Genomic DNA, 16,937 nt, shown 5'->3' on the forward strand with positions numbered 1-16,937 from the left:
AAAATAATAAAAAATTATTTATAATAAAAGTTATAAAAGGTTTAAAATATAATTAAAATTATTAATAATTTTTTAAAGTTTTAAAATCTTTAATTCTTTTTTTTTTTAAAAAAAAAAATCTTAACTTATTTATAAATAATTTAAAATACGTATCTTTCGGTTTAACCAAATTTTTATCGATATATTAACTCCGTTTACATATAATTACATAGTTTTATAATATTTTTTATCTAATAAATCTTAAAATAATTATCTTATATTTTTTATTAATTATTTTCTTTAACCAATAATTTCTTGGCATTATTATCCGTATGACAAATATACCGTAAGCAGATTTTGCTTTATTTAGCTCCATCTTAAAGATGCTGTTTAGTATATCTTCGTACATGCCATAAATTTCTTCCAGTGGATTGTAGGCCTTTTCTTCTAGAGTATTAAAATGCCCTAATCTGACATACGAATGGGGGTTATTAGGGACACAAAAAGGATATAAGGGCGGTCAAACTGTAACACTATCTTTACCAGTAGAACACAGATGGCTGATTAAGACACTCGTTAATATAACCCGTTTCCTTTAGGTATTCGGTTAAAAGATAGCCAATGTCGTTCTATAATTTCGTTAGTGTTCCGGTACCTTAAGTAGTTTATCTACTGTTAGTTAGTCCATTATAAAACTACCTCCTAGTATACGAGCACTTGGCTGCCCAATAATTCTTGCTAGGTTAGGTTAGGTAGTCATCTCAAATTGAGCAGTTCCTAGGTTCATCTATATCTCCTAATTTTACAATTCTGATTCATGTAAGCTTGATCATAGTCTTCTCTTAGATAAGGATTACTAGGTAACTAGATTAGGTACCTAAGTCAGATGATTCTTAATTTCCCTCAAATTTCTACGCCCTTGGCACTTAACAGCTTTACCCTACGTCAAAATAACATTTTCTGACAGGCTAGGAAATTTTATAATAAATGTTGAAACTGCGCCCAGGGTTAGTAGAGCCGGGGAACCGTTACATTGCATGTGAATGTATGGGTCTACGTCTTAAATTGTCAATATCGGTACCGGGTTAGCTTACACTACGAGGAAATCCATATGCCCAACTAATTATCTCGTTACAACATCATTCTACCGCGCCACGGTTGCTATTTTAATGTCTAGAACTTCTAGCTTGTTCCTTTTGTCGGGCCCAAAAGGTCACTTTGAAAACAACCGATATCGTATGCTAGAAGACTATAAGAGCGTATTCACGCTTATGGATGCACATATTTCAGGGTCCTCTTATGCCGAAATACGCTGCGGACTCCACTATGGCCTAGCCCTGTCTGATATTGCTATTCCGTAGACGTCCAGTGCTAGGATCGATCGCCCTCGGGAAATTCCATCGAAAGTACATATCCTTGCTTGGCGATGATACCCTACGGTATTGAAACATGGGTAAGGTCTTGGTCCCTTGATTAGACCAGCCATACCTCGAGCCATCCTTCTCGTCGAGAAAGGTCAAGAATCCGATGATCTACGGCATGGGGCTGGGACAAATCCCGGATTGGATGAGAGCAGACCACGTCTCAAACCATATGCCGCGTATGCATATGAACGAACTCCTCCTAGTTCGAGACATATACGAACCTCGAACTCTTCAACTGTTGTCTGGACCTACCCTGGCAGCCCTAGCGAAGACGTGCCGGCGCGGCAGAGTTGTCTTCTATCCGCATATCCTTTATATCCCTGCTCATTGACTCCCGAAAGGGAATACCCTGGGAAAGGGGACTTTACAATCGGATGGGCTTACTAAGGAAACCGAGTTACCGAGTGGTAAGAAGAATGATCCATGCTCTCTTCTTAATTGTGGTCTATTCCCTAAAATAATATTTCCAACTTTCCTATTCCAAGGTTCATATTGAATAATTACCTCATAGGGTTATATATAGCTCACCGCTCCAGTCGAGTGTCCGTATCAACTGGTTCATACCTAACCGAGATGACACCACGTCCGTCGGCAGCAGCCGAAGTCGATAAACGGACCGCCGAAAGCACTTCACCCGAACCCGTTCCGACTACAACCGGCCCGTTATCGTCAAGCCCTTCGGCTACGGACACCGACTCATATTGGACATTTTCACAGGCACGACACCCATCTAAGACTTCAGGAATCCCATTGTCACTATGTCGGCCAAGAACTTATTAACTCCCGAACTCCAGGAAGACGAGTATGAAGATGATAAAGATTCGTCGCTGGGCGAGGACGAGTAAGTAAACAGCTAAGGCCCTAGGCGACGTTAAAGGCATACCCTTACTTAAAACTGTAAAATAGCTCGAGTTCGACTGCTTCGCTATCAAGCAGCATCTTAGAGTACCGCACGATCCACGGGCGAAGGTATCACAGCAAAAGTTGGGGAGATACCGACTATTGGTATGACCGTTCCTCATTGTGTAACAATACCATAACTTTATATTAACCAACCTAGGACGCCTAACGATGAAATACAAGCAAATTCCATGGACCTTACGTTAGTAGTATCCATCTGGGTCATAAGATACAAGAACCTAGTACTTACGTCTGAACAGCCATCACACGCTCACACTACTACTACACGACAGGATATTCCTAGCCCCCATCGGCGACGACCCTAGGAAAGTCCTAGAAGTCGGATGTGGAACAGGTAAGCCTCTCTACCTTCCCCCCCACAGCTACTATACTAACAAACGGTTGACCCGGTACAGGAATCTGGGCAATGTAAATTCCACCCTTGCCTCTCAACCTACTCACCTTTCTCTTATACTCTTCTTTTCTCCCCTCTCCCCTCCCCCTCTTAACACCATCCAGATTCTAACCCCACCCATCCAGCGACTTCGCAGACGCCTTCCCGCACTGCGAAGTAATCGGCACCGACATATCACCAACCCAACCATCCTGGGTCCCGGGCAACCTGCGTTTCGAAATGGACGACTTCAACCTAACCCCATGGACCTTCCAGCCCGCCTCCTTCGACTTCGTACACATGCGGTATCTCTGCGGGGCAGTCCGAAACTGGGACGCGGTATACGCCGAAGCCTTCCGGGCAGTGCGCCCCGGCACAGGCTGGGTCGAAACCCTAGAACCCGCTCTGCGCATCCGCAGCGACGACGGCAGTGTCTGTGAAGGCGACGGGTCGGCGCTCGCGGCCTGGGGCCCGTTATTCGAGGAGGGCGCTAGGCGGTACGAGAACAGGAACAGGGTCCCGGGGAGTGCGAACTCGGGGCCCTCGAGGCCGATGAATTTCGTCGAAGACGGGACGATGGAGGGCGCGTTCCGGCGCGCGGGGTTCGTCGATATCGTTACGCATACGATCAAGTGTCCGCTTACGCCGAATTCGAATGATCCGCATCTGAGAGAGGTAGGGTTGTATGCGCATGCCACGATGGAGGAGGGCATGGAGGGTATGCGTTCCCTATTTTCCATGTTCAGAATCCTTATACATGTGTATAAGTATAGACACTGACGAAGAATTACCCATTCTATAGGTTTTCTACTTTATCTCTTCACGCAAGGTTTGGGCTGGACCCACGAGCAAGTCATCCTCTATCTAAGCCGCGTACGCAAGGAGCTGCGCGACAGGCGGAAATCGCCATATTCACTAGTCAAGGTCATATACGGCCGGAGGCCCGAGGGTAGTTAATTGATCATTTTCAACTTGAAGATAATATAGGAAAGGAATATGGGCGTATGCATGATATACCTCGGGTTATTCGATGGTAATACAATCCCCTTTGTCCAGCATCTAGCATAGCGTATTTATAAAGACAGATGTATAGTAGAGGCGCCCAGCATATTTAGACGCGGTATGTATAATATAAATCGCAAGGAAATGCGTTCCGTTACATAAAAATCGGAGCAATCTAGCTACGATCTGCACATTATACGGCGAAGTCCTGCTGCAGAATAGTCATAATCCAGTCTTCTCATTTTAATACATCTAGTTAGTACAAAACTATATCACTTTCCTCCCAATTTCAGCGATTAGTCCTCTAGCAAGGTCAGCTCAGCAATGCACTTAATATCCATCAATCCACCCCTTCCATGCCTAAATTATATGCCGTTCGTGTTCATGATGCGTACATACTTTACCCCATGTCATATGGAGTTACTGTGTCGCTCTAGACTAATTATATCCCGGTTTGCTGTCGATCCCAAAAGGGGTCAACGCGTCTGATCACCGAACCCATAAAAAACGCGTATTCCCCAGATGCCCAAGCTCCAAAAACCCCATGATTCTCGTACCAAGAAAATTACCGAACACGGCTTAGTGGCCAACCTATAGCAACAACGTGCCGCCGAGGGTGAAGAGACCAACAATGCCAGTAAGGACGAAAATACTCATATCCATTGGAGGAGCTAGTTGGCCAGCGGCGTTGCCGTTATCACCGGATGCAGTTGCAGTTACAGATCCAGCACCAGGTGAAGCGGTCCCAGTCGAAGTACCTTCGGCATCCTGAGAGCCAGAGCCTTTGAGGCCTGGTCCCTTACCAGCTTTCTCGGTCATGTACTAGAGTATTGTTAGCCCCTTTTTCGATCCAGTGAAAATTGAGGTGAGATGTATACCTTCTCAGCTCCCGGGGGAATTGCGGGAAGTGCACTTGCGTCCCATCCACCAAGATCCCAAACTTTATCGACCGTTGGACACGCAGCAGAAGTGGTGGTGGAAGTGAAACCACCATCGCCAGTCGGAGCTGGATACTTGGACAAAGCTGACGCTAGCTTGTCGAAGTCGGGTTCTTCCTTGACTGAGTCGGACTTTCCAGAGACCTCAACAATGCCGAACCCATTGCCTTCTCTGCTATACTCGTACACGAGACCACCCGAGTAGACAGCAGACATCTGATCGCTCATCAATGCATCTAACTCCCCGAAGTCGCGGTCGCCTTTTATGCAACCCCACTCCGACAGGAAGATAGGCAGACCATATCCGGTGAAGTTCTTCACCTTCTGGTCCCAACCAGATTGCTGGAAGGAGGACGGAGCACACCAAGAATAGTCGTTCTTAGACGGGTTGTTAGTTTCTGATGTCTCGGTTGGCATTAGAAGAGACTTACAAAAGCGAAAAAGTCGCTTCGCTCGTCATCGGTACCGCAATTGAAATACTGCGCAGTCTGCATTCGGTTGTCGCTGACATCGGCAGCCGAGTAACCAACAGGAATCTTGCGGTAGCCGTGAGAGCCGATATACTGCCTCATATCACGAGTAGTAGCCTTAACGTAAGGAGCCGATTTTACGGAATCGGGTTTGTCGTTGATGACTTCATTGCCCGAGAAGAAAGCAAGCGTGTTGTCATATTTTGCGAACTCGTCAATGGTAGCAAAAACACTTTGGAGATAAACATCGTTATACGACTGCCCTGGCTTGTCTCGGTTTATAGAGTATTGAGGGTTGTTGACGTCGAGCACTAGGTAAATCTTTGCGTCGCTCAAAGCTTGCATACACTCATCGTGGTCGGCCGAATTGTCGACGGAGTAAACACGAACTGTGTTCACACCAAGTTCCTTGAACTTAGCGATATCCCTCTTGCAAAGGTCGGTATCAGAAAGAGGATCGATATTAGCGGAAGAACCACCAGGCTGGTAGTCGATACCTCGAATATAGAATCGTTCGTCACCGGCCCAGAAAGCTGTTATCCGTCATTAGTCTCCGGCCATTGCCTGCAAAGCGGATGTGGGTATCATACCATTCCCAGACGCGGTTACCGTAGGCAGAGAATCAGCACGCCTAGGTAACTCCTCTTCAGTGGGAGTAGGCCCTGCGTGAACCATGCTCGCCGCTGCCAGAGCGGACGCGAAGGCGAACGAGCGCATTATGATATCGTTATTGTTCCAGGTGGTCAATTGCTTTTGGTTTAGTCTTGATAGGGTGTTCCGTCAAAAAAAAAAAAGATGAAAACACGTGGTATATCGCAATCCCAAGCGAGTGAGGGACGTTTAAGAACCAGCAGCAGATCCAAGATCAGGGGCGTGAACTATCAAAACGATTGAATTGGAAGACGAGATGCCAACAATAACGAATGAGTTGCCAGAAAGAAAGGGGATGGAGTCAGGAAGTTAAACAACAAGTGAAGGGAGAAAAACTGCGGATGTGGAATGAGAAAAGGAGAGTGGAACGAGGTAAGAAGTCGTTTCCTTGGCTTGGAGATATTTACGCCGCCCAGAAGTCAAGAACCAAGGAAAGGGGGAGTGTAGCAAAAGCAGGCGTGAGCCACCTTGGCTACATAACAGGGAAAGAGGGTGTTATGGTGGACCATTAGTGCAATTGTGCCAAAATCAAAAAAGTTGGTTGGGGCCTTTTAAAAAGGGTAATAATAGCATAATTACGCACCAGCCATATATTTTATAAATTATATATTAATATTTATATATTATATAAATATTTAATTAATTATAGATAAATATAATTGAGGGGTATATTTAAAACATTAAGTTATATTATATATATTAATTGTTTTTATTTATATTTTTTTTTTTTTTTTTATATAATATTTTTATTAAAATAAAAAGAAAACTTATTAATTTTAAACCGTATAAGCGTTAAATTACCGTTTAATTTTACAAAAACTTTATTATTAAATAAATTTTAAATAAATTTAAATGAAAATATTAATAAAAATTATTATGTAAAACGTTAAATTGTATAATAAAAAATTAAAGATTATAAAAGTAATATTATATATAAAAAAATAAATTTATATTAAAAAATTTAAAAAAAAATATTTTTTTATTATTTTATTAATTTAATTTATTTGATTAAAATATATATAATTAATTAAATAATAAAGGGTATAATATTATTTAATAATAGTTTTAATAGATTTGATAAAATTTTAGTTTAAAATGTTGTTTAAAAATAATAACTAAAAAATAAAAAAAAATAAATGTTATAAAAGTTGTTTTAAAAGAAAAGTTTTTTAAATTTAATTGGTTAAGTAAATTAAAACGATAATATATATATAATGGTGTAAAAGATAAAAATGGAAATTATTTTTTTGGTTTATATAAATATTATTATTATTTTTATTTTATTTTAATATTATATAAAAATATATTATATAAAATTTATAAGGAATTTTTTTTTATTGTAATTTATTATTATACGTAATATATTTAAAGGTAAAAAAGAAAGTTTATTATATATAAATTTAATTAAGTTTAAAATATTAACGGTTATAATAAATTTAAATGTTAAGAATTTTATATATATGGTATAATTAATAGTTATTTAAGATTTATTATTTAATATTAAGTTTTTTGGTTTAAAAATATTGTTATTAATATTTTAAAATAATATTTGCGTATTATGCAAAAGTTAAAATATGTATTTTATATAATTTGTGTAAATAAAGGTAAAAAATTATTTTTATTATTAAGTGTTTATTAAACTTTTTTATAAGAAAAATATTTAAATAAAAATGGAATTGTAATAATATTTAACAATTATTTTTATTATAATTAAAGTATAAATAATATTTGCATAAAATTTTAATGGTTATAATTTAAAATATTTTGTTTAATATGTTAAAAGGTAAATTTATATTTAAAAATTAAAATATAAATATTAATAATGTTATAAAGTTTATTTAAACGATTAAAATATTAAAGATTTTAAATTTTTAATAATTTTATTTTTTAAATTATTTTTTTAGTTATGTATATATTAGTTATAAAAAATAAAATTAATATTTTTATTATTAAGTAAAATTAATATAAAATTTACTTATAATAAAATTATAAAAATATTATATAAGGTTGGTTTTAAGAAAATTTTTTTTTTTTAATCTTGATTTTGTTTTATAATAAAGATTTAATATTAATATAAAATTTTTAATTAAAATTAAAATTATTATTAAAAATAATAATATTAATTAATATTTTTTTAAAAATATTTTTAAATGGTGTAAAAATTATCTTATAAAAATTAGTTTAGATTATATAAAAAAAGATAATCATATTTAGTTATTTATTAAAATTTATAATAAATTTTAAATAATAATTTAAATAGAATTTAATAATAAAAATTTTTATGGTTTAAATTTAATATTATTTTTTTTATAAAATGGTTTAATTAAATTAAAAAAAAAGTTGGAAAAGATTTAAAATTTTTTAATTAAAAATGAATTTAATTAAGTTATGTGAAAAATAAATTGGCGTAAAAAATAGGTTTATAAAAAAATAAATTTTTTGGAAATTATATTAAATATAAATATATATAAAGTTAATAAAGATAATGAAAATTATTTAGATTTTAAAAATTAACAACGTTTTTAAAAAAAATTGGATAATGAAAATAATGTAAAAAATAATATGGAAAATAATAATAAAAATGATAATAAAAATAATAATAAAATATAATATAAATAATATAATAAAAGTTATAATAGGATTTAATTATAATTATTAATTTAATTAATTTAATTAATATATAAAAATTGCGGGAATATTTTTTAAGTTATTTAATTAAATTTATTAAATTTGGTTAATTATTTTATTTATTTATTTATTTTTTATTATTTTTTAATATTTTAATAAAAATACGGTATTATTATATGATTGTAATATTATTAAATTGGTTTTTTTTAAATTGATTTAATTTATATAAGTAATTATTATTAAATATATTATTATGGTTAAAAAATATAAAATAAATATTATTATTTATAAATTAATTAATTTTATTTATAAATTATATGTTATTATTTATAAATTATATTTTTTTATTTATAAATTATTTTTATAATAATTTAATTATATACGGTTATATTTTAATAAAATTTATATTAATTAATTTGTTTTAATTATAAAATTTTAAATATATAAAAATATATTATTATATTTATTAATATTGTTAATAAATTTAAATTTTTTATAAAATTAATAAAGTAAAAAGTGATTATATTATTTTATTAGTAATTTTAATAATTAAATATATATATTTATTTTATGGGGTAATTTATATAAAAGGTTTGGTAAAATAATTTATAAATAGTATTATTTTATAAAAATTATTATTTATTTTTTATATAAATTATTTATTAATTTAAATTATTTATATAAATTATTAATTTATTTTATTAAAATAATGTATATTATTATAATTATTTTAAATTATTATTTTTTAAATTAAAGATAAGGTATAATTTTATTTATATAAAAAGAAATTTAAATAAAAGTTGTTTTTTTAAAAGTATTTTTAAAATTATTAAAATTACCATTGAAAATGTTAATAATATTGGTAGGTTTAAAAGTTGGTAATATTATTAGATTTTTTTTAATATTTTTAATTATAAAGTTTATATAATAAATTAATTAAAGAATAGGTAATTTTAATAGTTTAAAAGGTAATAAAAATAAATAACGATATAAAAATCTAATATATTTTAAGGTTAATGGTTATAACGGAAGTGTTGCACAAGGTAATAAACTTAAAATTACTTTAATAAAAATAAATAACTTTTTATTTTTATATATTAATTAAAAAGGTTAAAAAGGTTTAAGGTAATGATTAAAATTAATTAATATAAAAATAAATATTTTATGTTTTTTTCATTATTTTAAATTTATATAAAATGGCCTTCGTTTTAAAGCTTAAATTTAATGGGAAAAAAAAGTCTTTTTATTTTAATTTATATACTATTTTTATCTTTATCTTATAACTTAAGTTTAATAAAAAAGGAAAATCTTTTTATTTTAATGTTAAAAAAAAGTTATTTATTTTTAATAATTTTAAAAATTATTTAAATATTTTAATATATAATAAAAATCTTTTAATATTTTTTACTATTTTATAATTTAATTAGAAAAAAATTATTTTATATTATATAAATATTATTTACTTTTTACATTTTAATATTTAAATTAATAAAATTTTTATTAATAAAAATTTTATAAAAAGTAAAAAAATATTTTTTATCCAAATCTTTTTTACGTTTAAAATTTTAATTGGTAAGTTTTTTTTATTAATTATTAATATTAATAACTTATTTTAATTATATAATAATATTATAATTATAAAATATTTTTAAAAAATTAAAAATAAAAAAAGGTAAAAAAAAATTATTGTTTTTATTTAAAATTTATTTAATAAAGTATATATTAATATTAAAATAATATTATATATAAATTATAAAAAGATTTTTTTTTATTAATTTATTTTACATAATATTAAAATATCTTGTTACTTTTAAAAAAAAATTAATAATTAACCGTTTAACTATTTTAAATAAAATAAATATTTATATTATAAAAGTAAAAATATATTTATTTTTTAATATAAAAAGATAAGGAATAAAGTATTAATAAATAAAAATATTTTAATTAGTTAAAGTAAAATTATTAGAATTTTTATATAATTTAAAATTAAAAATCTTTTTAATTAACTTTTTTAAAAAAATAATAATAATATTATTATTATTATTAATAATAATAATAGTTTAATTTATAAATAAGGTTTAAAAATGTTTTATATAAAAAAGATTAATATTATAAAATTAATAAAATCTTATATTAATTTATAATATATTAATATAAAAAATACTATATATTTTTAAAAAAAGATAAATATTAATTATTTTATTAAAATAATAAATATATATATTGTTTATAATTAAAATAAAAAAGGAAAAAAAAAGGAAAGGAAATTATAACCAAAATTATAATAATATATTAACATTTTTTTCCTACCTTTCTTTTTTATTTTAAATATTTTTTTTAAAAATTTTAAATCTTTTAAACAGTTAAAGTAAAAAAAAAATAACAAATAAATTTTGTATTTAAAAACTATAAAATAATAATAAATTAAATAAATTGATTAATAGTTTAATTTAATTTAAAATATATATAATTTATTTAACTTAAATAAGTTATTTTATAAGATATTTATTTAATTTAAATAATAATTTTATTTTTTTTATTTAATAATTAAGTAAAAATAAAAATATATATATAAATATATATTTATATATTTATTTTATTAGTGTAAATTTTATAAAATTATTATTATTATTATTATTTATTAAAATAATAAAATTTTAAAAAAAAAAGGAAAAACGGTAAAAATAAATTTTAATAATTATAATAAATAAGTTTTTATTTTATTTAATAATTTTTATATTTAAATATTTATTTAAAAAAATTTTATTTATATATTTTATTTTAATATTTTTTTTATTAATATAAAATTTAGATTAATTATATGTTAATTTATATGGCTTATATATGTAAATATATTAATATATTTAAAGTTTTAAAAATGTAATTTTAAATATATATATTTATAAATTATAAAATTATTAAAATTTATAATTTAATATTAAAATTTATTAATAAATTTAATAATAATATTAATAAGTTGGTTATAACGTTATATATAATATATTGTAATATATTATAATATTAATAAATATTTACTTTATAATTATAATTTTATTTTTAATTATAATTTTATTATAATATTTAATGTAATATAAATTATATTATTAAAATTATTAAATTTTTTTTATTTTTTTAATATATATTATATTTAATTAAAAATTATTAAAATTATATAATAAAGATAATTTTAAAACGTTAAAAAAGATATTTTAAAATATTATATTTTTAAAATTAAAAATATAATTAATAATATTATTTAATAATATATAATTTAAACGTATCTTTTATTTAATAAAATTTATATTATTAAATAGTTTTAAAAAAGATAATTTTAATATAATATTTTATTTATTTTTTATATTTAAATTAATTTAATAAATATAATATATTTAATATTATATTATTTTTAATTTTATTAATTTTATAACGTTATGGCTTATAATATTTAATATTTTTTTTTACTGTTTTTAAATATAAGAATCTTTATATAATTTATATATAATAATTTATAATTTTAAATAATTTTTAAAAGATAATAATATTATTTTTAATTAAATAAAATAAAGGTTCTTTTTTTTTTTATATTTAATTATATTTCCAATCTTTTTATCCTTTAAAATATTATTAATAAAGCTTTTATTAAAATTTTAAATAAAATATTTAAAATAAAAAAACTATTTAATATATATAAATAATAAATTTTTATAAGTAATTTAAAATTTTTTATAAAATAATAAAGTTATTTTTATATTATTTTATTTTATTTTATAATAATTTTCGAATTAATTAAATTTAATATTTATTTAAAATAAAATTTAAAATAAAACCTTTAAAATAAAACCTTTAAAATAAAACTTAAAATAAAACCATAATAAATTTAAATATTTTATAACTTATTATAAAATAAAATTATTACAGTTAAAAATTATATAATTATTTGGTTTTATTAAATATTTATATAATTTAATCTTAAATTAAACATTTTAATTATATATATATATATAAGTTTTATAGTTTATTATAAAGTTTTTAATATTTTAAATTTTTTAAAAAATTATTATCTTTTTTACCAATCTTTTAATTTTATAATAATAGGTAAAAGTAACTTTATATTAAATTACATTTATTAATTATTTTTTAATTTACGTTAATTTATGTAATTTACATATATATATATATTTATTAATTTTTAATAAATATATTATATTAATATATAAAAGAATTTTTTTATAAATATATTTAATTAATTTAAATTTTAAATTAATATATAAAAAAAAAAAATATATTTTAAATAATATAATTAATAAATGGCAATAAGTTTACAATAAGAAATTTAATATAATTAATATAATTAAATGTAATTTTATAAGATTTTTTAAACTAGTTTAATAATATGGCTATATATAATAAACTTTAAAAATTAATATATTTAATTTAATTTATAAATAATTAAATTTTATATAATTATTTAATTTTATTTAATTTATAAAATTTATTAAATTATTATATAATAATAATATAATATATTATAATTAATTTTTATAAATATAATATTTATTTATTATTAAAATTCCATAAATTTTATTTTAATATAATTTAATAATTTTTTTAAAAATTATTTAAAGGATTTATTAAATAAAAATATATTTATTTATTTATTTAATTTACTTTATTTTATAATATTAATTAATATATATTAATATTTTATAAATATATAATATTATATTTAATATATTATATCGGAATTTAAAAGATTTCTTTTTAATAATATTTTAAATTTATTTGCTTTTATTTATACCTTTTAAAATATTTTTATTTTAAATTTTTTTTTAAATCCTTCCAAAATAAATTTATTATATTTTCTAATAAATATTTTATTAATTTTTTTTATTAAACTTATATTTTTTAATATTATATAACTTTTTTATTGTTTATATAAAAGGTTATATATTTCCGATCTTTATTTTCTTTAATATATTTACATTTATTATTTATATTATCTTTTTATAACCAATTATAACTTAATATTATAATTTCCAATAATAAATAATAATATATAATATTTAATAATATATTATATTTATTATATTTTAATAAACAATTTTATAAAAAATAATAAAAATAAAGATTTTATAAATTTAAATAACCTTTTCTTATTTAAAACCACAAATATAAAAGATTATATTACCATACTTAATAATAATATTTTCAAAATTAAAATTTATTTTTTTATTATTTTTTTAATTTTGTTTTTATCTTTGCCAATTTATGGAAAATATTATATTATTACTTTAATTTTTAATAATTAAATATTATTTAAAAATATACTATTATTTTAGCGTTAAATAAAAATTTTTATAAATCCAAATAATTTAATATCTGTTAAAACTTAAAAAATTAAACTATATTATATTTTAAATAATTTAAATAACGTTAAATTAATTTATATTATTTTAAAATAAAAAATATTTTAAGTAAAATAAAATAAAATAAATAATATTTTTATTAATATAAATAAAAATATCTTTAATAATTAAAAAAATAAAATTTTATTTTAAAACAATTTCTATTATTTATAAAATTATAATTTTTTAATTTTTTTTTTAAATTTATTACTTATATTTTATTTAAAATATATTAATTTATAATATATGTTAATTATATAAACTTTAATAATAATAAAGTTTATAAAATTATTATAAAATATTAAAATATTAAAATTAAAAATTTATAAAATATTTCTGTTAAATATTTATTTATTTATTTTATATAATTAATCTTTAATAAAAATATTATATATTTTTTCTTAAAGAAATTTTAATATAAAATTAAGATTTTAATTTTAAATAAAAATAGTAAAATTAATAAAAAATACAAAAAGATATTTAATTTAAATATATTTAAATGTTAACTTAATTTTTCGCGTATTTATTTACCTTAATTTAATAAAAGTATTAATTTTAATAATAAAAAATTGCGTTTAAATAATAATAATAATAAAAATAAAAATTACCTTTTATCTTATAAAATTAAAGATGGTAAATATTTTTTATTTAATAAAATTAAAAATAAAAAATATTTATTTTTAATAGATTTTTTTTTTTTTATATACCGTATATAATTAAACTTTTAATAAAATTTTAAAATATAATAATATAAATAAAACCTTTAACCTAAATATTATAAATTTTTATTTTAATAAAAAAGCTTATAACCAACTTTAAATTAAAAAAATTAAATTTAATATCTTTAACATTTATTCCTTAATTAAAAAATAATAATTATTTACCTTTAATATTAATATTAAAAATTTTACCGGTATAACTTTTAAATTTACATATATAAAAAATAATAATTTTTTATTTAACTTAAAATATAAACGTATATCCAATTTATTTAAATTTATTAAAATAATAAAAATAAATAAAAACGTTATAAAAAATGCAAATAATTATTTACAATTAAACCTTAAACCTTTATTACCAACCATTTAAAATAAAATTTATAATTTAATACATTTATTTAAAAAAAATAAACATTTCCATCTTTTTTTAAATTATTAATATATTATCAATTTTTAAAAAAAAAACTATTTAATTAATAAAATATTATATAAAATAAATAAATTATAATTTATTAATTAAAGTTAATATTTTTAAAATTTTTAAAATTAAATTAAATATATTAATTAATAATATTATAACTTTTTTATTTATATCATTTTTATTTTTATTAAAAATAATAGGATAAATATAATATGTTTTATATTACAATTAATTATTAATATATATAAATTTAAAATTACTTTTTAAATATTATAAAAGTTTAAATTTATTATTATAACTATATAAATTATACATTTATTTATTTATAATTATAATAAAAAGATTAAATATTACTATTATAACCTAAAATTAATTTAAATAATCAAAAAATATTATTATAAATAATAATATTATTTATCAACCAATTTAAATACTTAAATATTATAATAACTTTTTTTAATCTTTTTTAAAAAAACCTTTAAAAAAGAAAATTAATTTTAAACCACTTTTAAAAAAATATAATAAAATATAATAATCTTTAATTTAATAATATAAATAATAAGATTTAAATAATAATCCTTAAATTTATTATATTTTATATTTTAAAATTAAAATAAACAAGTTTTAATCCAAAAAAAAAAATTAATTAAAAATTTATCCCTTTTTAATTTTCCTTTTTTTAAATATATTATTAATTTTATTACAATTAAATATTATAATATATTTAACATTATATAATTTTATATATATTTTTTATTTTATAATAAATTATATATAAGAAAAAAAAAAAGATAAAAATAAAATTATTTCGAAAATAAATTATTATTTAAATTTAAAAAGTATTAAATATATACCAAAATTATTATTTAAAAATTAAATAACTTAATTAATAAACGTTTACTTTATAAATTAAAATATTAATTATTTACTTATTTAATTTTAAAAAATATATACTTTAATAAATAATTATAATTATAATATTTAACTATTATATTTATATATATAATATAATTTTTTTTTTTTTTAATAATATTATTTATAAATTACTCCATAAAATAAATACATATACTTACCCACCAAATTTATTAATATAATAATATAACCACTTTTTATTTTATTAATTTTATAAAAAATCTAATTTTATAAACAACTATAATAATTATATTAAAATCTTTTTACATATATAAAATTACTTAATTAAATTTAATTAATTAATATCTTTTTTATTAAAATATAACCGTATATATTTAAATTAACTATTATAAAAATAATTTATAAAATTTAAATTTTTTTTAAACAATATATTATTTTATATAATAAATATATACCAATTATTAAAAAATATTTATTTAAATTATATAAAACGTAAATATTTATTATTAATTTTTAAAATATATAAATTTTAATAACTATAATATACTTAATTATATTAAACATAATACAACCGACTTTTTTGATTTTAACACAGTTGCACTAATGGTCCACCATAGGTATATCTGCAACATATTAGATCTTGCAGTTTTGTGGTGGCATAGTTACAAAGTACATTAGTAGTTACCGTCGAATACGAATATTGAAACTAAATAGCACACTAAGCACGTATACGCATATGTATAGTATATGTATCCCTCAGGTCTTAAGCCGAGACATTGCGAGAGGGCTATGCATTCTGTAGCGTGCATTGTGTAAATTACCTAGGTTACCTTTGTGCAATAGAAATCTGAAAACTGTTCAATATAACTATTATAATTTATAAATATCCATATCTGGCTCATAGGAAGAAGTATTCGAATTATATAATTTTCATATACAAGCATAGAGAAAATCTAAGTAAGCGTCTTCATCTGTCTACATGCGCATACCCGCGGACGCCTCCGTTGCACGTAGGTATGTGTTGAGAAAATGAGGAAGCATCAAGTAAGATAGGTAGTGGGTTGATCTTGGCTTGATTGGCCGACGTCACCGCCAAACCCGCCAATGCTGCATTTTCTCCGGGAAAGGATCCA

At 22.7% G+C, this 16,937-nt stretch overlaps 2 protein-coding genes across 2 annotated transcripts; one reads left to right on the forward strand and one right to left on the reverse strand.

The window, feature by feature from the left end:
• Nucleotides 1-1,979: 1,979 nt before the first annotated feature.
• On the forward strand, nucleotides 1,980-3,839 carry F4817DRAFT_249387 (S-adenosyl-L-methionine-dependent methyltransferase). The gene is made up of 7 exons (XM_049299142.1): nucleotides 1,980-2,244; nucleotides 2,310-2,408; nucleotides 2,464-2,505; nucleotides 2,564-2,658; nucleotides 2,708-2,732; nucleotides 2,844-3,415; nucleotides 3,500-3,839. Exons 1-7 carry the CDS (start codon nucleotides 2,162-2,164, stop codon nucleotides 3,652-3,654), a joined length of 1,071 nt encoding a protein of 356 aa, XP_049155271.1. The 5' UTR covers nucleotides 1,980-2,161; the 3' UTR covers nucleotides 3,655-3,839.
• A 451-nt stretch (nucleotides 3,840-4,290) lies between these two features.
• Nucleotides 4,291-5,782, reverse strand: F4817DRAFT_319646 (glycoside hydrolase family 72 protein; the record flags this gene model as incomplete). Its single annotated transcript, XM_049301089.1, has 4 exons — nucleotides 4,291-4,521; nucleotides 4,578-5,015; nucleotides 5,069-5,640; nucleotides 5,698-5,782. 4 exons carry the CDS (start codon nucleotides 5,780-5,782, stop codon nucleotides 4,291-4,293), a joined length of 1,326 nt encoding a protein of 441 aa, XP_049155272.1.
• Nucleotides 5,783-16,937: the final 11,155 nt, after the last annotated feature.

The sequence above is a fragment of the Daldinia loculata genome (genome assembly GCF_022478755.1).
Source record: "Daldinia loculata strain CBS 113971 unplaced genomic scaffold F4817scaffold_64, whole genome shotgun sequence".
Classification (NCBI taxonomy): domain Eukaryota; kingdom Fungi; phylum Ascomycota; class Sordariomycetes; order Xylariales; family Hypoxylaceae; genus Daldinia; species Daldinia loculata.